Source organism: Bos indicus, chromosome 19, assembly GCF_029378745.1.
Source record: "Bos indicus isolate NIAB-ARS_2022 breed Sahiwal x Tharparkar chromosome 19, NIAB-ARS_B.indTharparkar_mat_pri_1.0, whole genome shotgun sequence".
In the NCBI taxonomy this organism is placed as follows: Eukaryota; Metazoa; Chordata; class Mammalia; order Artiodactyla; family Bovidae; genus Bos; species Bos indicus.
Genome location: NC_091778.1, coordinates 52,625,001 through 52,647,858, shown reverse-complemented (window position 1 = coordinate 52,647,858; position 22,858 = coordinate 52,625,001). Strand labels below are relative to the sequence as shown.

The following is a 22,858-nucleotide window of genomic DNA, read 5'->3' as shown; positions in this document are numbered from 1 at the left end:
CTCCTCTCCTGGCGCCGGCTCGTCTTGGTGGGGGCGGGGAACTCCGCTCTGGAAGCTGAGGGGGGTGCTCATGGAGGGGGCTGAAGGTTGGGTAGCGGACGGAGGGCCGGGGGCGCGTGGAGACCCCTACCCGGGCCGGGGCCCTCCGAGGAAAAGGGAGAGATGCTTGGCTCCCCGCTCCGCCCGGTGCGAATGGAAAGGAGAGCAGATTCAGCCCGAAGCCCAGCGGAGAGGCAGCGGGCCGCAAGGGATGGGGATCCGGGCGAGGGTCGTGCTCCCTCCTCCCGCGCGCCGGCTGGGAGCCCGAATTCGGGAGGAAGCATTGGCGCGGGGCTCACGAGCGCACCAACTAACGACCATTCTGCCTCGTGTCCCCCAGCCCCTCCCCGAAGGCGCGGAGAGTCGGCCTGGGGTGGGGGGTGGGGGGGGGACAGATTAGATTTCGCTCCGCTCTCATCAATTTTCTGTTTAATGTCACCCGGCCCCATTGTGGGAGAGGAAAGCACGTCACCCAGGCCATAAATTGCGATTATGGGGCCTCCGGCCGCCTCCGCGTTCTAGGGACCCGGCGGACTCCGGCGAGCAGGTCGGACACCGGCCGCCCGAACCGGAGCCGGAGTCGCCTTGGAGCCGCCGAGCGGTAGGTGCTGCGCGCCGCTTCTCCCGACGCGGGACCCGGGCGCCCGGCTCCGCCCGCCCTGCGGCGCCGTTTCCAAAGGGCTTTTGTTTCTAGCTGGGATGTAGGGACTTTGATTTTTCCCCACCCGCCTCAGGAGGGTTTTTACATCGAAAATTCCTGCTAGTAAAAAAATACAAATGCAAACCAAACAAAATCAAATTCCGGTGGAAAGAAAAACCTCTCTTTGCGTCTGCGCTTCCACCCGCCAGAGTAGAAATCGGCCGGCCAGGCTCGAGGTTTGCTTATTGAAAGGAACCTCGGCCCAGAGCCTATCAGAGATCCAGTTCTGGTGGAATGTGCTCAGAAAGGCTCCAGCGGAAGTGGCTGGCGGGGGCAGGCGGCTCAGGGCCCGGCGTGGCGCTGACCCCAGGGCAGGCTCCTCTGACCGTCAGGGCTAGCGTCGTTGAAACGGAGTTTTCTGGGGAGTCATCCTTTGGGAAACTTTCCTGCTTCCTCCCATTACCGCCTGTAGCCGGTATTTTTGAGTCATGAATTGAGGTGGAATATGTATTTGTGCGGGTCAGAAGAAAACAGACCTATTGAATGATTTTTAATTAAATGGTGTGACTGTCCTGTTAACAAAAGAGGCGGTGGCTGTGCTTAGACCAGGCCTGATGGGTGGTGGTGTAGCCAAGCCCAGCTACCTGCCTTTGAGGACTGGGAGAAGAGTGCTTTGCTGCAGGCCTTAGCTGCTCTGTGGGAATTTTGATGGGAATAATTTATTTTTGGTCTGTATATGTGGCAGGTAACCAGGCCAAGGACTCAACACCTACCCTCCCCAGAAATAAGAGAGAGGAGGAAAAGATGTGTCTGTAACTTTCCCAGGCCTCATGCCCAGCCTTGGGTTCTTCCCAAAGGCAGCCTGGGGAGGGACCGCCCCCTCCCCACCCTTGGCCATCAGACACAGGAAAAAGTCCAGAGGACAGGATGGGGCTGTGGCCCTACCCAAGGGCAGGAGGGGGTTTGTGGGGGTGGGGGCCCAGATTGCTGGGCTGGTGTGTGAGTGGGGAGCTTGGCAGGCCCAGCTTGAGAGCAGGAAGAGAATAGGATGGTGGGATGTGTGGTCCCAGAGACAGAACTGCCCAGGCCTCTGTTTATTTTGTGATCAGAAACAAGTCTGAATGGGTAGCCCCTTACCCTCTGGAGCCCTCTGCTGGGGCAGAATCGGGAGGGGGGTGTCTGGCAGGGTCTGGGGCTTTTCTAGGTCTGGGAATTGGAAGAAATCCAGTGGGGAAGCTGGCTTCGAGGTTCCTGCCCATCACGGGCACGGTGGGAAGGGGCAGGTGCTGTTCCTGCTGCCTGGGCTCTGAAATTGATGCCCAGAGGAATTTGCTGAACGTGTGTGGTGGAGGAGTGGGGGGGGGGGGGGTTTGCTGACAGCTGTGGCACTGTGGATCCAGGGTTGCCAGTCCCAGTCCCTGTCCTTTCGGTTCTCCTCCTGGCCTGGCTGGACCACTCTGGCTCTGCCTGGGCCAGCTGGATTTCATCAGAGGAGACCCTGACACCCAGCCTGCGGCCCTTTCCCAGGGCTCTCCCGCTAGTGTGAGACCAGACCCGGGAAGTCCAGCCCTGGAGGCCCTGTCCAGACTACCTTGACAGCGACACGTGTAAACACACCCAAACACTGCTGCGAAGGAGCAGAACGGCTGGGGCAGCAACTGCTTACTCGGCACTTCCTGTGGCTGGGCTGTGAGGTCCCGTCTGGAAGGAGGCAGGTGTCCTTCCAGGAAGGGTGGCAGTCAGGCTCTGGTTGGGGGGTGTGCTTGGAAGCACCAAGTAACCAGTAACCCACCCTTCATTAGGGCCCCACTAAATCTCCCACACCAATTTGTGCAGGCCAAGCCGGGGCTCTCAGTAGTGTCCTTCCTGATAAGCAGGAAAACAGAGGGCCCAGTTTGGGTCATCCTCCTGCAAGAAGACACCCCAGTGCATCCCCCTCTAATTTCGGCTTTACAGGGGGAGTAGAGTTCTCCCCAGAGAGCCTGCTTCCCACTCTCCCAGTCACTCCCAGACTTCCTGTGGGGCAAGAGCAGGGCTGTATTTGGGGAGGACAGCTAACACTACTGATTCAAGACTCCCTGGGGGGTCCCCTGCCTTCCTTCAGCCTAGATGAGAAAGTGGCCGAGACTGGAGGGGCAGGACAGAGCAGAGTGGGGAGGCTCCCCTCTCCCCCTTCCCCTGGGGTCCCAGGAGTCCCCCACTCCTATTATTCCCTTTAACACGAACAATAATCATGCAGTCACTAATAAAAAGTCAGGGAGGAGCCTGGCAATAGGATGCTCCTACCCGTTTATGAAAATCACTTCAATTTAACCCAGATGGGCCTCCTGGTTGATAACCTCACACAACCAGCACCCTGAATTATACTTTCTGTGTGAACACACTGGCTTATATTTAGCCACAAATTACGACTGTGTTTAACAAGCACCTTTCCGGAGCGGAGGGGGCTGGGCAGCCTCCTGACCTGGTTGGACAAACCAGCAACAGAATTACACCCCCCCCCAAAAAAAGGGAGGGGTCCCAGGAAAGCTGTTCATCTGACTTCAAAGTCTGGCTCCCCTGCTGCTCTTGTTGCCTTTTAAAACTTCCAGCCACATCCCCAAAGTCTGTCTTGGAGCCTGTCTGTGGTCTGCAGAGACCAGCTGTGCCTCCCTGACATTCCAGGGGCTCCAACTGAGCAGGGCTCAGGCCTCAGCATGCAGGCCCTTTGCTCAGGCGGGAGCTGGGACCTCTAGGAAGGATTCAAGGTAGCACACAGGGCTCAGGAGATGCTGGAGGAAGTCCTCATGGGAGGCATGACCAGAGGACTCTCCCTCCTGGCCTGGCTCCAGACAACTCTTCATCCTCTGTCGGCTCCTTCCCCTTGACCCTTGGCCTCAGAGTGGCCTTCTCCCCTGCCACCTGGCCCTCTGGGGCCCCGCAGGCCCTGCTAGATAATGAAGGGGCTGTGACTGGAGATTTTGTTTTTGGTGGGGGCAGCCCCCTCCCCTTGGTAGTGGGGGGGCAGTCTGGGAGATCTTCGTATTCCTTTCTCCTCCAAAATAGGCCAACTCCAACAAAGCTTAAGCCCCTAAAGACAGAAGATGGCCAAAAAGAAGGCCACTCCCAATCTAGGCACAAATTCCCCGTGCAGCACCTTGGGGAGGACCCTTGGGGATGGAGTAGGGACTTCTCAACTCCACTCACAGCCAAAGCTGAAGGCACCTGGGCAGGTAGGGGTACAAGCTGCTCTGATGGCTGCCTAGTGAGTGGAGCCAGGGTGGGGCCCCGGGGCTTTTGAATCCTGGGCTGGGCTGGTGCCCTAGAACCTTCCCCCCATACCCCTGCCCCCTTCAGTCCACCAGCCAAAGGGCCTGGTGAAAAGAACCACATCTGTGGCAGAAGATCACATTCAGGGGATGGGGTGGGGCCTAACCCTGCTTCCTGGGACTGGAGGGGTGCGGAGGCTGAGTTCCTCCAATCCAGGCATCTCTGGGAATGTGGTTTTTTTTTTTTTTTCCTACCCCACTTACTTGAGAGGAAGAGTGCAAACCTCTGACCCCTGCATTAGATTCTGGGCTGAGATGGGGTAACGCTGCCCTCCAGCTGAGGGCGGGTCGGGGGGTGGTTGCTGTGAACCACATCCGGGGCCCCCAGTTTCTCCTACTGCAGGTTGGGCAAGTGCAAATCAGTGACCCCAGCACCCCTCCGGACAGGTCTGTCTGTCCCTGAGCGCAGCCTCTGGACCTGGCCCCCTGTGCCTCTGGTAGGAAAAATTAAGAGTCAATTTTTGTCAAGAAATTGTTTCTAATTTGCCCTTTGACTAATGGCACAGGGAACAATGGAGAAACACCCGACACACAATTACCCAGCGCGCAGCTCTGCTGCTCTCTGGCCCAAGCAGGCGTTTATTTGGAGCAGAGACTAATTCACAATTTTATGTAACTCGCCCAACACCTCCACCCCCTTGCGTTAAAAAAATGATTATTTATTTCATGATTTCAGACAGAGCTGGATGGCGGTCTTTGGGGAGCGAGGAGCCCTGGATTTGCAGCTGCTCTCAGGGGAAGTGGGGGCAAGTGCCGGGAGGGGCCCCACAGCTGGGCTAGGTTCTGGGGTGAGAGGGGCCCCCAGGCTGTGTGAGGGAAGACAGGTTCTCCAGAGCACTGGTGCCAGTGTGTGCTGTGAACGTATCGGTGTGTGGGTGTGTGATGTGCTGTATAATGCTCAAGCGTGTGCCCGTGATGTGTTTGTGTTACATGTGTGCACACATACATGTGTGTGGATGGGTGATATGCAACGGTGCATGCCCAGGTGTCAGGGCACAGCTGGCTGCATGGGGCCATAGGGCAAGCTTGGGTACCTGCCAGGGAGGAAGCAAGCTGGGGGTTCAAGGACACCCCTGGGTAGTGTTCCAGGCTGGGGCAGGGCATGTGGGCTGGGCAGGGTGTGTGGGCCTCGCCTGACTGGGAGCCCATTCATTTGTGAAACTGTGGGCGACTGCAGAGACCTGGACACCCCAGCTCAACCCTGATCTCACATTTCTATCCCCTCTCCTTTCTCCTTCCCCACCCACTCCCTGGCTCTCTCATCCTCCCCAGTGGAAAGCTGGTCTGCAGATCCCTACACCATGTTCCTCTAAAATTAAAAACATTTGTTAGCTCTGGACAGCAGGCAGAATAAAAAAGGAAATCGGGGAGGTTTCCTCTGAGCTGATAGTGCGCCCAGCCAAACATGCCCCGGCCGGCCGGAGCCTCGGTAGGCCGCGTCTTCTGAAGGGGAACACAGGGAGCTTATTTTGGTACTGCGGGAGCTGCTGAGCGGCCAGGCGCCTGAGCTGGGCAGCTGCCAGCCCCTGCCGCATCCAGCAGGCCCGTCTGCAGCTATTTGCTGTAACAACTGTTTTGAAACAGTATTAAGGAAAAAAAAAAAAACCCACTAGATTTGTTTTCAAGTGATGCTAGGGAGAGGAGGAGAGGGGAGGAAGCCAAGTGGACAGGGGGCTGTGCTTCGCCTCCCCTAGGCAAGCAGCCTCTCTCTCCGGATGGGCCGGGAGGGGCCGGGGACAGCAGTGGGTTTTCTGAAAGCCAGTTCTCTCCCACTGAATTAGGAATTTGGCGGTGGCGAGCTGGAAGGATCTGAACCAGCCTTCCCGAGGGCAGGGAGGACCCGAGCCGTGCCATCCTCTGTCCTTCCATCTCGCTGGCAGCCTGCACATCTTGGATTATGCCTAGGGTGGGGCCCATCAGCCAGGCTCCAGGACCCTCAGACAATATTTTGCCAGTGGGGGATGGGGGTTTGGGAGCCCTTCTTCACACTCTCGGACGGAGAGTGGGGGCCTGGAGGCCCTTCCCCCACGTGGTGGTCCAAGGCTGAGCCCCTTTCCGACTCCAGCGCACCCCTGGGGCCCGCGCTGGCCGGCGCTTAGGGAGCTAGGCGCAACTACAGGGACACTGAGGGTAGGCAAGGTATTCTTTCTCTTGGGTGGAGGATTTTTCTCTCATACACTTTTTTCTCATTTTTAAAAATTTCAAGTGGAGCTTAAAAACTTCAGTTATAAGAAAAAGTTTCTGCGCCAGAAAACAAGCTCATCAGAGACAGTAATCCGGAACCCAGATTCCAAACGTCCGGAGGCGAGAAGCACCCTGCTGGGGGTCAGGACTCCGAGGGCTACGGGAAGCTGGCGGGACCCCTGGGCGTGCGGAACAGGCAGTCTCAGCGTGCCAGGTCACCGGTTCCGAGGAGGCGGTGCGAGGCCGGTGTGCTCCGGGACCGGGACTGCACAGCTAGCCGCTCCCAGCCCTAGCTCCGGCTGCTCCTGGCCCTGCGCTGGATCCGGGAGCCATGGCCGCCTCTCCCGCCCGCCCACCCTTCCGAGGACGCGATTTCTCCGCAGCCGGGCCGGGCTCAGGCTGGCTTTGCACGGTGTGCATAGGAAGCCGGCCGCCCCCGCAAGCACCCGCTGGGGCAGGACTTGGAGGAACCCGTCCCCTCAACTCGCTCCGGAGCCGATGCTTTGACTTCTTCCTCCGGAAGCCACGGCCCAAGCCCGGAGGTCTGCGCCAGAACCGTCCCCCCCACCCCACGCCCCGCATTGGCGGCTGCGCCCAACCCGCGCCGGCACCCCTCCTCTGGCCCGCACCCGGGACCTAATTCAATCGCCCCCGGCCTAATGAATAGCCGTGCGCTAATCGGATCTCCGAGCACTTTATGGATTTATACGTGCCGCCTCCTCTCCGGCTGCAGACGCGCGCCACCCCGGTGGCTTCCGAAGGCACGGGCTTCAGGACTGGCCAGGGAGGGGCTCAGGCCGTGGGGGACAGGGGTCCACGTCACCTGGCAGGGGTGTCGCTGGAGCCGGGACTCAGGACCGCGCCGGCCGAGTCCTGCGTCCTAGGCCCGGGCCGCGGAGCTAGGCGCTTACCTGCCAGCCCCGGACTCTCCGGAGCTGCCCGGCCGCGCTGCCCAAAGCGGGCTCCCAGTTCCGGAGCCCCGCCCGCGGCCCAAGCCCCTACCCAGGTCAGAGATGCCCGCGGGGGAAGGCCGGCCGGAGCCGCGCGCCCGGCTTCCCCTTTCTCTCTGGATTCCTTTGATCCGCAGGCTCTTCGCCGCACCTCGGCTCCAAGGCTGCCAGGGTCGGCCCGCGGGGGTCCTGGAAACGGTCCCCAGCTTATCTCCTTTCATCAAGCGGCCTGGGGCCGCCTTGAAACCGCGGAGCCAGTAATTGCTTTTTTCAGGAGGCCCTGTGCGGACTGGACAACAGCCAATCAGCGCCTTGTTTACACTCGGTGATTGACAGCCTGCTGGCCGAGTGCCAGCCAATCCTGGCGGTCCCCAGGGAGCGGGCGGGGGGGCGGGGAAAGAAAGGTGACAACAGAAGGCCTCTGGCTTAACCCGTTCCTGTCCCTACCGGTGGAGAAGGAAATGGCAACCCACTCCAGTATTCTTGCCTAGAGAATCCTGTGGACGGAGGAGCCTGGTGGGCTGTGTCCATAGGGTCGCACAGAGTCGGACACGACTGAAGCGACTTAGCATGGCATGCATGCATTGGAGAAGGAAATGGCAACCCACTCCAGTATTCTTGCCTGGAGAATCCCAGAAAGAGGAGCCTGGTGGGCTGCCGTCTATGGGGTCGCACAGAGTCGGACACGACTGAAGTGACTTAGCAGCGGCGACGGCAGCGGCGGTCCCTACCGGAATGAGCCGGTGGATAATTTCTACCGCGCGTGCCTGAGGTGGTTGGCATCTAGTTTAAATACCATTTTTGTCCCCCCTGAGGGGGAAGCAGAGCTGCACCTGGAGGAGTAAAAATAATGTATCCATCGCCACTAAGACATAGACTTGACTCCCGAGCATAAATAGGATCGTTGGGAAACCAAACTCTAACAGAAATATTTGGAGAATAACCTAAAAAGTAGTTTGCATCTGATTACGATGAAGATATTTGTTTAGTGGCTTTTTTATTTAGGGCAAGAATTTAGCAGATATGCAGGAGAGTGACATTGAAAAATACTGCGCATGGTTTGCACACTGTGGGTATCAAGGTGAACGTATTTTTAAAATCTAGTTGCAGATGAAGAAAGGGCAATCTTTGTCATGGCATTAAATCCCCGATTTTCATTTTCATCAGTGCTCCGTTGCAAAAATATAGCCAAGGGGAATAAAAACTGAGGGACGGCAGATACGTGGCCAGAGACACAAGAACTTCTCCCCAGATTCTGATCCCTGGGGCAAGAGGAGGAGAGGACAAGGCCGGTGACTCAAGAGTCTGTGGTACCCAGACTTCGAGAGTGCAGGCATTCCTGAGCTTGGTCAGAGCAGGTGGAGGCCTCGAAGTGGTAGTAGGGCCAGGCAACCCGAGGAGGCCTCTATGCTTGGATCTCGGGCCTACCTGTGCGGGGTTTAGCCACCTGCCAGACATCCCAAGTATTTTAAAAAGCATCTGCTTCAACGCGTGTTGCTGTATCATCTGGCCTCTGTGCACCGGACGCCAAACGTTAGACCTGCTGGGTTAAATTAAAAAAAAAAAAAAAGCAAAAGCCTTCCCCTCGGCGTGGATAAGCGCTCCCACTCGCCCCTGCTCCCTCTCCCGCCCTGCGCCAACACATTCCCATTCAGCAGCAACGATCTGCGCAAAGGAGCTGCGCAGTCGCCGGGCTTGAATTAGGCGCCATCGGGCTTGGTAGTAGCCCTGCTGCTCCCTGATTGGCAGCTCCCTGGCCCGGCGCCAGCCTATTGGGAGGCCTGTTTACGCCGAATGAGTGGCACGAGCTCCCGGCCGCGGAGGGCCGCGCGGCCAATCAGCGCACCGGCTGCTCCGGGCTGAGTGGCACGAGCTTATTAGTATGCAGGGCCCGTGGCTCGCCGCGCCGGGCTGCAGGTTTGAGAGCCGCTCTGGATGGGCTCGCTAGAGTCGTTGTTGTGGAAGCGGTGCATTTACAGTGCAACAGTCAGCACATTGAAAATACCAATAGGAATACAAAACAAAGTCACATTTACTGGTTTAATTGTATTGCATTCAATTGTATCCAGGAAACAACCTCCAGTAAGTAACTGAAATTGCTTTCATTTTTTTTTTGTTTTTGTATTTTTATTATTTTATTTTTATTTTGGCTTTGGGGATTTACAATTTTTTTTTTTTTTAGTAAGAGAAATTCAGGGTTGCGATGTTAAGAAGTATATATCTTCCCTTTTTAAAAATCCGTTATAATGTCGAACAGGCTTTTTTTTTTTTAATGGACTATATGTAAGAGCGATTTTTTTTCCCCCTCTGAAAAATCTTATCGATCGGTTTAAAATTCCCCCCGTAATGCGTCCTTGCTTTGCTCTGAGCGCTTGTTGTGTCGATCGACACCCAGTATTAAAAATAAATAATCGCGACAGGACAGGGACCGCCAGGCTGCGTCCGGCGAAAGCCGCGCGGGCCGCTCCGGCTAGACAGTCGGCGAGGTCCCCGACGCAGCCAACGCGCTCCTGGCTTTGGCGGCACCACGAATGAACCCCAATTGTTTGCACCCCCCCCCCCCACGCTGCTCCTCTTCCCCGAGCAGCCTTGGGTCAGCCCCGCCCGGTCGCTCCACGGCGCCGGGAACCGGCTGGCTCGCGCTGGCCGAGGCGGCCGAGCCGCCTACCAAAGGGTCTTGCCGGCCGCCAGCGGCGTGCGGGGCTAGGGATCGGGCGGAGAGGGGTAACGGCGAGGTTCGTGGGGGTTCGCTTTCCAGAGCCTAATTCATTTCAGGACATTTCAGAAAAAAATTTCCGGGGCGGCTGAGGGTGGAGGAGGGGGCCAAGCGAGGCCAGCGCAAAGTGGCTTTCTCACCGACCGCATTCCGGGCGGCGTGCAGGGCTCAGACCACCACCCCTGAGGCGGCATCTGCGGGCGGGTGCGCCTTGGGGTGCGGGGGCGCGGAGAGGCCACGGGCCTCCGGCCTCTCCTGGCGGGGGTAGGGTGGGTGTCGGGCTCGACCGTTTCGCAGGGAGCGGGTTCTACGGCGGCTTCCGAGCTGCGCCGGGTGTGCGCGGGCCCCAGCCCAGCCTGCGGCCCCCACAGCGCCAGCGCACCGGGAGACGGCGCCGGAGGATGCGGGTGACCGAAGCAAAGGGAGGGTTTTCGCTGTTTAAAACCGAAGCAAAACCGAAGGAGCCGCTCCCACAATCCTGGAGCGCTCGAGCCACGCTCAGAGAGACGGGCGACTCCTGGGATCGCGCCGCGGAGTCCTGGGGAGGACCCGGCATTTCGAGGTTCGACTCTCCAAAATACCCTTGTCAGCGATTTTCCAGCCGGCGCGGGGGCCCCCGGCACGCCACCGCTTTCGCTCGGTGTCCTTTCCGAGTCTGGCCCTACGCGAGCTGCGGTCTCTCTTGGCGCTGGGGGGAGGCCGCTCGGAGCCCTGGGATTCGCGGATGGCGGCGCCTGGGATCCGAGACTCCGGGCCCAGGCGGCGGCGGCCGCGCGTCGCCGCCCCTCTCCCTGCCGGGCTTGTGCTCCGCAGGCCCCCGGGAGCCGCTCTCTGGCGGACTGGGAGGCGCGGCGCGGCCTCTTGCCCGGAGCAAAGAACACAAAGGAAAGCCCCTCTGACCTGGTGAGAATCTCCGCGGCACGGAGGGGCGACAACAACCCATCCCCTTCCGAGTAAACAGTCTGGCGGGCTGGTGGGGAAGGATCGGTCCGGCCCACAGAAGGTGAAGATTAAAGCTGTTGCTGGTAGCCAAGCCCGCGTCCCGAGAATCGAGAGCAACTCCCTTTCTCGACAATTTTGGAATTTCTTATTGGAAAAAAGAAACCCCACAAAACAAAAGCATAGTATACGCGATTCCCCGGAGGCCGCTGGGAAGCCCCCCACCCCCCGTGCGCGCAGCCGCGGGCCTTCGGCGCCTTTGAAGCCGCAGGTTCTCGACCTCCCTCCCCTCCTTCTTTCCCTTTGTCCCGCCCCGTGCCCCCCGGCTCGCAGCTCGCTGCTGCCCGGAGGCCCTAAGCCCCGCGCGGGCAGCCCCTCCCTCCCCTGACCCCAGCGCGGGCAGCCCCCTCGCCCGGCGCTCTCCCGGTCCTGAGGCCAGGCGTTCGCTCAGTAGGCCCGAGCGGCGGCGAGTCGAGAGATTTGTTAGACCGGGGTAGAGAGCTGACGATCCCTAGAGGGGAGGAAGCCCAAAACCCCTTTGTAGGAAGTTGAGAGACAAAGAGAACTCTTTGTGTAGGTCCCGTTTATTTACAATGCAAAAGCTCTCCGAATAAATATTAAAAAGCTTATCAGCTGAGCAAATATGTATTCGCTTAATACATTATGTTTTCGGTTATAGATTAAATCAAACACAAAACAGTCTGCAAATAAGACGTGTAGAACCTGTAGCATTAAATATAGTAATTTAAAATGGTATTCACAAAATGGAAAACATCTTAATCGCTTTGTTGTCACGGTGGGACGACTAAAAAAAATGCGAAGACTTTATGCAAAGTTCACTGTTAAGAATATTGAGCCTGCCCATCTCCCTTTTGTTCGAAGTGATATGAAACGTTAAAACAATGCAGATTGAGGAAATGAGAGATGTGCAAAATGAAAGAAGTCCACGCGGGCGCACAGCTGTTCAGTTTATGTTGCTTGCTTCGTCGTTTCACACTCAGCGTCTGAAATTGTCCCCAATTTCGCCTCGGAGTGGACTCTCCGCGTTGGGTGGGGGTGGAAGAGAAGGGAGGTGGGGGACATTACAAGTGGCTCAGCCGAGAGGTGGAGGTGGACGACGGAGGCCAGGGGTCCGCTGAGACCTGGGCATTGGCAAAGGCTGCCCTGGGCCGGGCCCGTTGTCCGCGGCCCTACGGCGGAGCCCGACCTCGCAAACCCCACGTCCCCGAGCCGTGCGGAGAACGGCCTTGGCTCAGCGAGCGAGCTGGGGCAGGCGCCGAAGGGAGAAATTCCGTGGCCGATTTGGGGCGTTGAGGAAGAACAATTTCTGACTCTCAAAGAGGCCCTCACCAAAGCCCCAATCCGCAGAGGAAGATCCTGGGCGAATTTCACCGGGGGGCGGGGAGATTGAGCCTCGCTAGGAAGCTCCCGGCTCCCGGCCGGTCGGCCGGGCACTGCGGCGTGGCGGCCCAGGTGACGCCGCCGGCGGACGTAGAACCCCTGGGGCTCGGGGAGCTGGCCCGGGGTCCAAGCTCGGCATTGCGGGATGGGGGCTTGGTCCTGTTAGGGCTGTGGCGGGGCAGGGGTGGGGGGGAGGAGCGGCGGGTTCAAAAGAATGGACCAAAAGACGCATGAGGGGGATGGGAGAGGGGAGAAAAGGAAGGTTATTAAAAAAAAAAAAAAAAAAACTCTTGAGTTACAATCAATAAAATTACTCGCTTAATTAGCATGGTTATTCGGTTAAGCAGAATGCAGTAAAAGCTGGACCTCGGAATGGAGAGAGAGGGAAAAAGCTAGCGTGGACCCCAGGCCTTTCCTCAGAGACACCTTTGGGCAGCGGGGGAGGGGAGAGGGTGTGCGTGTGCCAGTGTGTGTGTGTGTGTGTGTGTGTATGCGTGATGGCTTCGCAGATTTGGGTTTTTATCACCCAACGGAGCCAGCAGCCTTTCGCCGCGGCGCCCTCGCCGCAGGGACCCGCGAAGGGGAAGCGGCCAGCGGTACGGCCGGGTTCCCTCAGGCTCCTCCGGACCGAGCGTTGCCGGGACGGTGCGTGTGCGCGGGGGGATCGGGGCGGCCCGGGTGGCCCACGCGCGCGCGTGCAGCGGGGAGACGCGCCGGGCGCTCGGGGCCCGGCCGCCCGGCCTGGCGGGACTCGGGCCGGCGGGGTGGGAAGGGTGGCAGGCGGGCGGGCGGGGGCGGGGACCCCCCGGCGAGCTGAACCCCCAAGTCACCTAGTCTCCTCTGCTTGTCTCCGCAGACTATGGATCCGCACGGCGGCCGCCGGCTCGGCACGCGGCCGCCCGCCGAGGAGCCCAGTCCGCCCGCGTGCTGACCGGCCCCGCCGCTGCCGCCGGTGACCCCAGACACCGCCTCCTCCGCGCCGCCTGCGCGCCGCCCGCGCGCCGAGCCGCCCCCGGGCCCCGGCCGTGCTGCTCCCGGGAGGCGGCGGCGGGCCGGGGCCGGGGCCCGGCATGGATGGCCGCGACTTCGCACCGCCGCCTCATCTGCTGTCGGAGCGCGGAAGCCTGGGCCACCGCAGCGCCGCCGCCGCTGCGCGCCTCGCCCCGCCCGGGCCCGCCGCGCAGCCCCCCGCTCACTTCCAGCCCGGAAAGTACTTCCCGTCGCCGCTGCCCATGGCTTCGCACACAGGTCAGTGCCGGCCGGGCGGCCGCGGGAGAGGAGACCCTGCCGCGAGGTGGGCATGGTCGAGGGTCGGATGGGAGCCTGCCCCTCCTCTCTTGGAGCGTTTGCGGAGAAGCCTTCGGTTTCATTTCCCTGCTCCGGCACCGGTGGCGGCCCGCGCGTCCTGTGGGGGCTCCCCGAACCGGATCATCGCGGTTTAGAGTGCCCTTCCCCGGGGTCCCCCAGGGTCTCGGAGGGGCAGCCCCGGAGCCGGCTTAAAATAAAGCCTTTCCCCTCCTGCACCCTCCCCCACCCCTTCCTGCCGAAGAACTAAATTCCGCGTAAACCTCATTTCTGCATTCTGCATTCACATCCTTAAGACATTCCGGGGCTGGGACAACGAGGCCACTTTCTGCGGGAACAAAAACGGCTGTTGTGACTTGGGGAGGGGAGTGCCGCGGCCTCTCGGATTAGGGCGGTGTGTGCGCGGGGTGAGCGTTAATAGGGACTGCTGGTGTAAGACGAGCAAATCCTGTTTCTATATAAAGCCTTGAAGTGTCAGGGCGAGAATGGGTTTGCAGGGGATGCATTTGCTTTAACAAGTGCCTCTGGTATCCTGCTAAAGCCGGACAAAGCGTGGCCAGATCGTGGCCCAGCCTCTCGGCCTGCGCTCTCGGGGAGGGCAGTGCCGGCGCCGGCTCGGCTGGGGGCGGCGCGGGGGCCGCCGCCGGATTTCGGTGCAGGCGAGTTCGCCGCAGATTTGCTCCAAGAGGAGAGAGCTGGGGCCTCCCTGCACTCCAGACCTCTCCCGGGAGAGAGCTGTTCCTTGGCAGAGCTGACGCAGATCTCCAGAGCGGTCCCCCTCTGGGGTGGCTTCGATACTACTGTCGAGCCAGGTCAGAGGAGAAGCAGGGCCAGGCAGAGGGTGGCAAAGGGGGCTGTATCTCGCGGAGACCCTGGAGGTCACTGGCCAGCGCCGGCTGAGCTTGCAGGAAGCCGAGTGGCTGCGCGTTTGGGGACCCGCTGGTCACCCTGGAAGGTTGGCTTGCCTTTGTTTACAGTTTGTTCTAAACATTAGAAATGTTGTTTGACTCTTTTTTTGTTGTTGTTGTTGTTAATTTGGCAGTAACAGTTATTATTGCTAGCTTGATGAACTGTGAATACTAATAAAATTATATCTGCTTTAATGGGATTACAATTAGTGTGTGGATTAAAACGGATGGCAGAGTCAGGCTAGAAGGGAAAATGTCAGAAGGGAGGGCAATCAGAAAGAAAAACATAAATTTCCTAAAAAGAAAAAAATAACGAGAAATTGCTTAATTACTAATGGGCTTTTAGCATTTACCACATGAGATTCAAAAAGTTAGAGCAAGCTGGAAGTGGAGGGGCTGGACTCAGCCCTCTCCTGGAGTCAGCGCTTCGCCCGCGTTTCCTGTTCCAGTGTGAGCCTTCTGCAAGGCTGCTTTTTTTCCTCTGCCTCACTCTTCCCTCTTCCTTGTTTTTTTCCTCTTATAGATTTATAACTCAAAAGAGCAAAAGCACTTGCCTGGGCAATCGGTGATTTTAAATATCTGTCCTTACTGTCCCTGTGGTTGTCTCTCCTGCTCCTGCATTGGAGATGCTGCCTGCCCAGCTCAGCTCACACTGAGGGGCTGTGGTTGAAGGCTTGTGGTAGCCTTAGGGACAGTGCCACAGTGTCCCTAGTCCTTTCTGGATGCACCCCCCCCACCCCCGCCATGCCATATGCCATGCCCTCTAACCTGGAGGGTAACAGAAGCAAGGGTTCAGAAGGGCCCCTGACACCAAGGTTGTCCCAGTAGTGCACTGACAGGCTGGGGCCATGCCCTCCTGGGGGCTGGGAGGGGGCAGGAGGGGGGGCGGGGGGGGGGGGGGGCTTGGCCAAGCTGGATTCCCCATCAGTTTAAGTCACTGCTGCCTCCCTTGTCCCTATTCAACAGCCCACAGCCCTCGCCAGATCCTGGTCAGCCGCCATTTCTGCTTTCTGCTCTTATATCCAGATGTAGGCACCCCCAGGCCAGGTGGGAACATGGTCTGGGTGACCCGAACCATTGTCTGGCTCATTCCAAGTTTGACCACGTGGTTCTTGGATTGTAGGCCATGGAAGGACTGGAGAAATCAGGTGGGCGCTGGCCTGGTCTGTGTCCTTGACCCAGACCCTACTCACCTTCCCCATATGCAGGGTGTTCTAGAGCTCACTGGAGGTCCCCAGGGCACCCTCAGAGGGGGCACCTGGGAGCCCACACATCTGCTGCTCCTGGAGGCTGCTTCTACCTCCCTGGGGGACCAGAGAGACCTATTGTGCCTGGAGATGTTCAACCCATTTGTGATGGGAAGGCTGGCCTAGAGGGCGTCCAGCTAGAAACATCTGCTGCTGAAAGGCTTTTGAAATTGCTGAAAACCAGGATCTTGTATTGGTTTTAAAATTTAGCTACATCAATTAAAAAAAAAAAGAATTATACCTCAGACTACTTTGCTTTGGTCTGTATCTATATATGATCCAGTTTAAAAAAGGAAAAAGTATAATTAAGTTAAATTTTTTTTTTTTTTTTTGCGTCTCGTGTGCGGATTTCAAAATGGCCAGTTTGGCGGACTTTCTTCCCATTTCTGTGACGGCCTCAGGTCCATAAGCCAGGCTGTAGCAGCCCAGCCTGCCCCTCCCTCCACTGACTACCCTGCTGAAAGGAAAATTGCACTGAGCTTCTTCCTATTTGTTCGGCTGTAACATGGGAGTAGGATCCAGCCACCGGAGATCGAGTCCCTGGCCTCTGAGGATTCCTCGTCTTGGCTCGGCCCCCCAGCCTGGGCCAAGGTCTCCCTCCCTGCGCTCCTCCAGTGCTGCCCCCACCCAGCGCTTTCAAAATGTCAGTTTGAAGGACCCCGATGGGATGTTGGGCTCCAGGGCTTCTCCCATTGTTTTTCTAAAAATGAAAGTGCGGATAGCTTTATCATCGGGCTGTGGGGTTTTATGGTAAAGTGCTGTTCCAGTAACCTTGTCACCAAAAGGTGCAATTAGAATGTTTGGAATCATTATTTTTAGTGCAGTGTTAGATTTTGTCTCTAATACAGATGGTCCGGAGGCAAAGCTGTGAAATCTAGGGGGGAAAAAATGAAAATCAACAACACACCAACCCAAGGTTTTTCATCAGCGCTACTGCCTGGAGCGATTGGGATTGCGCCTCTCCTTGGAGGGAGTGCGTCTAGTAGGAGGCAGCCCTGCCTGGGAGAAGCCGGGTCCCCGCCCCCTCTTCCAGCCGGTCAGCTACAGCTACTGCCCTTCATCCTTCTCTGTGTGTTACCCTTGGGGCCAAAGGAGAATCACTGGGTCTCCACCCAAGGAAGGCGGAGGTTTGGGCAATGTGACTGCGAGTGGGTTCTCCTCTCCACCCCTTCTCTTGGCTTCTTTGGCGTGTAAATGGCCTGGCCTGGAAGCCAGGTGCCCTGGGCCTGTGGTTGTTGTTGGGAGTATACAGGGCGGCAGGTTCCTTCTGGTGGGAGAACCACAAACTTCTCTCCTGCTAAAAGTGCTTCTGATCCTCAATCTCAAAAAGAAGAAGAAAAACGTGGTGGGGGATGGGATGGGGAAGATAATTTCCTGGTGTGAAAAGACCCCATCAAAGGATCCCCCTCCTTTCTCATGTGATATTTTTTCGTATAGGAAAAAAAATACAATTTCGTAAATACCTCATTAACTCAATGACACGATGGAGTGTTTCGGCAACCGTTACCAACATTAAGTAGGTGTGAAAAGAGTTACTTTCCGAAGACTCTACCGTCCTGCTCTGTAAGCGGCAGAAGCAAACATCAAAGCCACGGCCGCCGTGTGGAGCCCAGAATCCAGCGGCCGCGTGGACTGGCCAGGCTGCGGCCGCCTCACCCACCCCAGCGAAGCCATTTTTGGAATGTGGGTTTTTTCTCAGTGGGGCTTGTAGTGCCCCCTTGTCTGATTATTCCTACAGGGATATTCCTATAGGAATATCCAGGTCACGTGAGCACTAAGGCAAATTAGCCAGAGAGGCAGGGAGTGGCCTTGTGCGGATCCCAAATCACCCCCAAATGCTCCCGTTTATTCTTAGAAATCTCCCTCGTCTGCTGTGAGACTGGGTTCAACAGCCCGCACAGACAGGACAAAACGCACAGGAGGCTGTTAGAATAACATGGAGGGAGCTAAAAATACCCCTCAGAAACACACATAAAAAAGCCAAATCCAACAACAGAACGAGCTAAAAATATTCCAGGCTTTGGCAAAGAGCACAGAGTTAAATAAATTATACAAGAGCCATTCATGGGAGCAAGTTGACTTTCTCTCTTACGGGAACTTGGTTCAAGCTAATAAAAATAATAATTTACTGGCCACTGAGCTTTGCTTGAGTTTAGATTTAATTGGTGGGGCTTCTGGCGTTTGTCACTTCTTGGCGATTAGTGGGCTTGCCCTGGCCTGGGGTGGGATGGGGAGGGGGTGCTGAGTCTGGGTCCCTGGAATCAGGGGCAGGGTTCTCCTCCCCCCATCCCACCCGAGGAGCAGGGCCTGGGTACAAGGGCAGGATGCCCAGGAGGCCAGAGAAGGAGGAAGGCTACAGGGGAGTGGTCAGGGAAGGCAGAAAAGGGACAGGCAAGGCGCCGCTATTTTAATTTGATAAATGATCGTACACCTTTAAGAGTGTGTTTTAACAATCAAGATACACTCCAGCAAGTTGATAGGATGTTCGCTGTCAACTTACATATGTCATCAGCGCGGGCTGTGAGCATAAATAATGTGTGAGAGTGTGCGGGATGCGCTGCAGCCTCTCCGGGAGCCCGGCAGGTAGCACCCCTGTCTCTCCTGCGGTCTGGAGGCAGCTGCCAGAGGAGGAAAGGGTTGGGGAATTCAGGCCGGGTCTTTCCTCTCTGGGGAGTTCCCAGATCTCCTCACCAAAATAAGAGCTCCAGACAGTTTGCTCAGGGAAACCACTGCGGGTGTGATCTGGGGCTGGAATCCAATATTGGCTGGTGTCTTTTCAGGGAGCAGATGTCTTAAGTTCAGCCATTTCCCAGGAATGTCAGACTTCCACCTTGGGATTAGGGTCAGGGTAACCTCCTTTGCTCTCTCTGCTTATTTGCTTGCTCTTGATGGGATGCCCACCCCACCCCCCAAAATCCCAGCAGGCCCTCTCAACTCCCAAAGGACTACACTTCCCAGAATGCCCCTGGTCTAGCTCCAGGGTCTGAGCCTGGGACCGGCCCTAAGCTGGGAATTCCCAAGCTCAAATAGAGTTCAGCCAGTACCACTGGGAATGAGTGCTTTCTGGGTGGAAAGGGGCCTTGGTCACCACCCCCAGGGTCCCCTTGCCCTTTCTTCTGAAAGAGGCCTCTGGGTGGCCTCTGCCCCCGCGCCCCCGCCCTGCCCTCTTCCCTACCATAAATACCTGAATATAGGCTCCCAAAGATGGGAGCTGCCCCTCTACCCCAGGGACCTTGTGCGGCAGGGCAGGCAGCTGCCTTGATTGGCATGGCCAGAGTCTCAGGGGGATTCCCACCAGTTGCCCTGATCTCAGCCCTTTGCACAGGGCTTTCTCAGAGGGGCCCTGGATACACTGGCCAGAGGTCAGCATGGAAGGGATTTGGGGACTCCACCTGGGTGGCCTCAGGGCTGATCTCTGCCTAGAGAGTCCAACAAGAAAATCCAGCACAGCCTCTGGAGCGTCGCTCCTCCTCCCAGCCGCACGTCACCAGGCAGCAGTAGCCCTGTCAATGCCATATTGACCAGCGTCCACCTTGGATGACTTCTGATGACTAGAAACCATCCCCCCAGGGTGGAGGTGCTGCCTTAGCCTCTCGGAAGGGGGCCTGTCATCACCCATCCAGAGAAAGTTCTCACTCGGGCCACTACCAGCAGCCTCTTGGAAAGGTGGGCGCCCCTTGGAAAGGCCGTCCTCGGAGATCTTTGCTGGGCCTTGTCCCAGAGCTCTCGAGCTGATGCCAGGGCTTCAGGGTGCAGCACCTGCCCTGTTGGGCAGTAGGTGACTCGCACTGCTGCGCTCCACCTGCCTCACCCGCCAGGGCACGGCTCCCCCGGGGTTCCTTGGTCCCTATTAACCGATGGGGCCTTCTTTCTCCCACCGAAGATTCAGCATTAAAAGCAAACAAGATCACAACCAGCATGCACTGTCTAGAACACATCCCTGCAGCTCTGGGCTGTGCCAAGGAAGGTTCAGGCCTTGCAGCCTGTGCTCTGGGGCCGCTGCTCCATCTCGGCTTTGACGCCCTGCCCGCTGACGTTTTTATGGGATAATATACCGTTTAGATCACGCAGGCCTATTTGTCAGTGGGCCGCCCCTGTTTGTTGTAATATATAATATTACTGCCTCCCGTGGCCCTGCCAGCAGCTGCCACCAGAGGATGGGGACCAGTCGGGAACTGGGTGTGGGATTGGAAAGGTGGGGCGCAGGGTGGGAGCTGCCCCAGCCCCACATAGGGGCTTGGTGTGGGTTTGCAGCAGGCTGAGGGCCTGGCGGGGAGGCATCCAGTGCTCAAGCAGGGAGCCAGCCGGGCTGGCATCCGAGGGCTGCTGCAGCTGTCCAGACGATTAGGTTCCAGATTGGATCAGCCAGGAAGCTTTTTTTTTTTTTTTCATTCTGACCTAGAGCCGGGGCGGAGGAGGAGGGAATGAACAGGTGGGTTGGGTTCCCTGCCCCCTCGCCGCTCCTCCCAGGGCCCCCAACAAAGAGTCCAGTGTCTTTAGATCCAAAGATGTTTGATGATGGGGAAAGGGGACCCACTGTGTGCCTGGAACCGAAAGGAAAGTTACAGCAGTCCTGTTCCATCCAAGTGCAGGGACTTGGTTTCCAGTAGAAATTACCAGAAATGCAGGGGAGGGGCAGAGGATGCCTGGGCTGCCGAGAGAGGCCCATGTGCGGCAGACTGGGGTCCCCCAGGGTGGCCTGGGGCTGTCTTCTTGGGGCACCCCGCCACGTGAAAGAGAATCATCAGCCACATTTAAGTGGTTGTTTATGGACTAAACCACCCTCTGCCATCTCCTTGGGAAGAGGCAGTCTTGGCTCTAACCCTGTGCTCCTCCTTCAGGGAAGCCAGGGCCTTTCTTCCTTGGGACTTTGTTCTCAAAGGCAGCTCTGGGGAGGACACCATGGCCCTAATATCACACAGCCAGGCCAGGGAGGGCCCCCTACCCTCAAGGCAGGTGTGCTGGGAGCCCAGCTGGATGGGGGTGAAAAGAAGGTAGGCTGGGGACAGTGGGATGAGACCCTACGGGCGGGACCCAGGGTGGGGATGTGCTGATGGGGTGGGAAGGAGCTGCACTGCCAGGCTGCTCTCCATCAGCATCTCAGGGCAGCTCTGGGTGGCAGGCTCCAACTTAGCACCAGCCTTGCTGCCTGGCCCTGCTTGTGTCCCTTTTGGGGGCAGAGGCACAGACCCTGTCATCGTCCCCACAGTCTCACCAGCATGTTAACTAGCCGAGCTCACACATGCATGGACACTCATCACACCTGCTCACGTGTTCTCATACCCTGAGGCATGTCCTTACACTCACATGTGCTCACACTCATATACACACACTCACTCACAGACACAATGGACCTTCAAGGAATCACATCCCAGTTGGCCTGGGGGAGAGCCAGCGGGCCCAGTGATCAGAATGGGTGTTCTGGTCTGTCTCCACTTTCCACCTCCTGCTCCATCCTGCAGCTCCTGGCCAGCTGCCAGAGGTGGAGCCTAAAGGTCCCCAGTGACCTTGGATGGCAGACTCAGAGCCCGACATGCCGGGCTCGGTGCTGGTGAGCTGCCTGCCCCTGCTTCAGCCCCCTCCTTCCCTCTGTCACCATGGAACCCATCTTCTGGTTTCCACTGAACTGGAGCTGGTCCTTTCCCAGCACCTGCCCCAGGCTTCTTCCAGTGAATCTGTTCAGTTCATTTCCGTCACTCAGTCGCGTCCGATTCTTTGCCACCCCGTGGACTGCAGCACGCCAGGCTTCCCTGTCTATCACCAGCTCCCAGAGTTTGCTCAAACTCATGTCCGTTGAGTCGGTGATGCCATCCCACCATCTCATCCTCTGTTGTCCCCTTTTCCTCCCGCTTTCAATCTTTCCCAGCGTCAGGATCTTTTCCAAGTAGTCAGTTCTTCACATCAGGTGGCCAAAGTACTGGAGTTTCCGCTTCAGCATCAGTCCTTCCAGTGAATACTCAGGACAGATTTCCTTTAGGAGGGACTGGTTGGATCTCCTTGCAGTCCAAGGGACTCTCAAGAGTCTTCTCCAACACCACAGTTCTTCGGCACTCAGCCTTCTTTATAGTCCAATTCTCACATCCATACATGACTCCTGGAAAAACCATAGCTTTGACTAGATGGACCTTGGTTGGCAGTCATGTCTCTGCTACGCCCTCGCCCAGTTCCTCTAGGAGGTGCTAGTCAGCTTCCCCGCCCTTTCCCGACCTGCAAGTCAGTCCCAAGCCTGTCTGAGCCTTCAGCCCTGCTTCTCTTTCCCTCAAGGTCTCCCTTCCCCAAGCCCCCTCACCCCCACACACCTTAGGTCAGCTCCCACCCCCTACTCTTGTCATTCCACTGTCCCCAAGCTTTCCCAGTATTCAGCACCTATGCCCAGCTACCCACAGGCTCCGGCCACCTCTGCGCCCCTCTTTGCTGCCTCAAGTACCTTCTCTGCCCCGTTCCCCTGCCCCTCTTGGAATCTTCCTACCTGGGCAGCCCCCACAGTCACCAACGCTCAGATCCCCGTGACCTCCGGCCCTGACCGCCCTCAGCAGTCTCTCTCACCAGGCCTTGCGGCAGCTCCATCCTCCTCTACATGGAGCCACCTTCCCTGAGGGACGGCAGGGTCCCGAGTCTGGGTGTCTCTGCCTTCCATCCCTCTGTTTCCCCGGAGCTGGGCCTGGCCATCACAGGCCTCCCTCCCTGCAGGACGGCTGGGGCGAGAGGGGGTATGCTTGTCTGTGCACACCGAGGCAAAGCACACACGTGCCTTTAGACACAGAGAGGGGGCTGTTTGGTTTTTCTCCTACCAGTGTGCCGCCACACTGGAAAATCGAGAAGATAACGCTCTGGGAGAACCTCGTTAGGAAGAGAAGGCCAGGAAACACAGGGGTCTGGATTGGCCCTTGTCTCTACACTAGAAACTGCCCCATACCTGACCACACGTGGTAGACAGTCTGCTGGCAGTGTCTCCAGCCTGCGTGGCCACCTCGCAGGGATCAGGTCAGCATCTGCTCTCCTTCCAGAAGCACCTTCTGTCATCCTCAGAGGCTCCCAGACTGTGTTTTAAAAAGATGTCAGAGCTAAACAGATTGGCAGGAAGGGCAATCCCCTCCTTCTTAGCTCCATACTCGATGGCAGGGGCGAGAGCGTGGCAGGGAGCGGTCTGCTGGGCAGTACAGCCCAGCGTCATCTGTATGACACCAGGGCTGGCCCCTGGGTGCACACGTGAGGTCGGGC

At 57.8% G+C, this 22,858-nt stretch overlaps 1 protein-coding gene and 1 long non-coding RNA gene across 4 annotated transcripts in view; one reads left to right on the top strand and one right to left on the bottom strand.

Annotated features, from left to right (window-relative positions):
• Positions 1-8,931: 8,931 nt before the first annotated feature.
• Positions 8,932-22,858, top strand: part of BAHCC1 (BAH domain and coiled-coil containing 1) — a 61,025-nt gene continuing 47,098 nt past the window's right edge. Inside the window, exons 1-2 of one of the 3 annotated variants that reach the window (XM_070773914.1) lie at positions 8,932-9,203; positions 13,034-13,425. In XM_070773914.1, the coding sequence (XP_070630015.1) occupies positions 13,248-13,425 (178 nt within the window). In that variant the 5' untranslated portion in view covers positions 8,932-9,203; positions 13,034-13,247. Of the gene's footprint in view, positions 9,204-12,405; positions 12,823-13,033; positions 13,426-22,858 lie in introns of those variants that run through there. The other 2 variants (XM_070773911.1, XM_070773913.1) reach the window with 2 other exon arrangements.
• Positions 11,343-13,133, bottom strand: LOC139177613 (uncharacterized). The gene is made up of 2 exons (XR_011562130.1): positions 13,008-13,133; positions 11,343-12,345 (listed from the first exon to the last, which is right to left on the bottom strand). It is a non-coding gene; the product is annotated as an uncharacterized lncRNA (long non-coding RNA).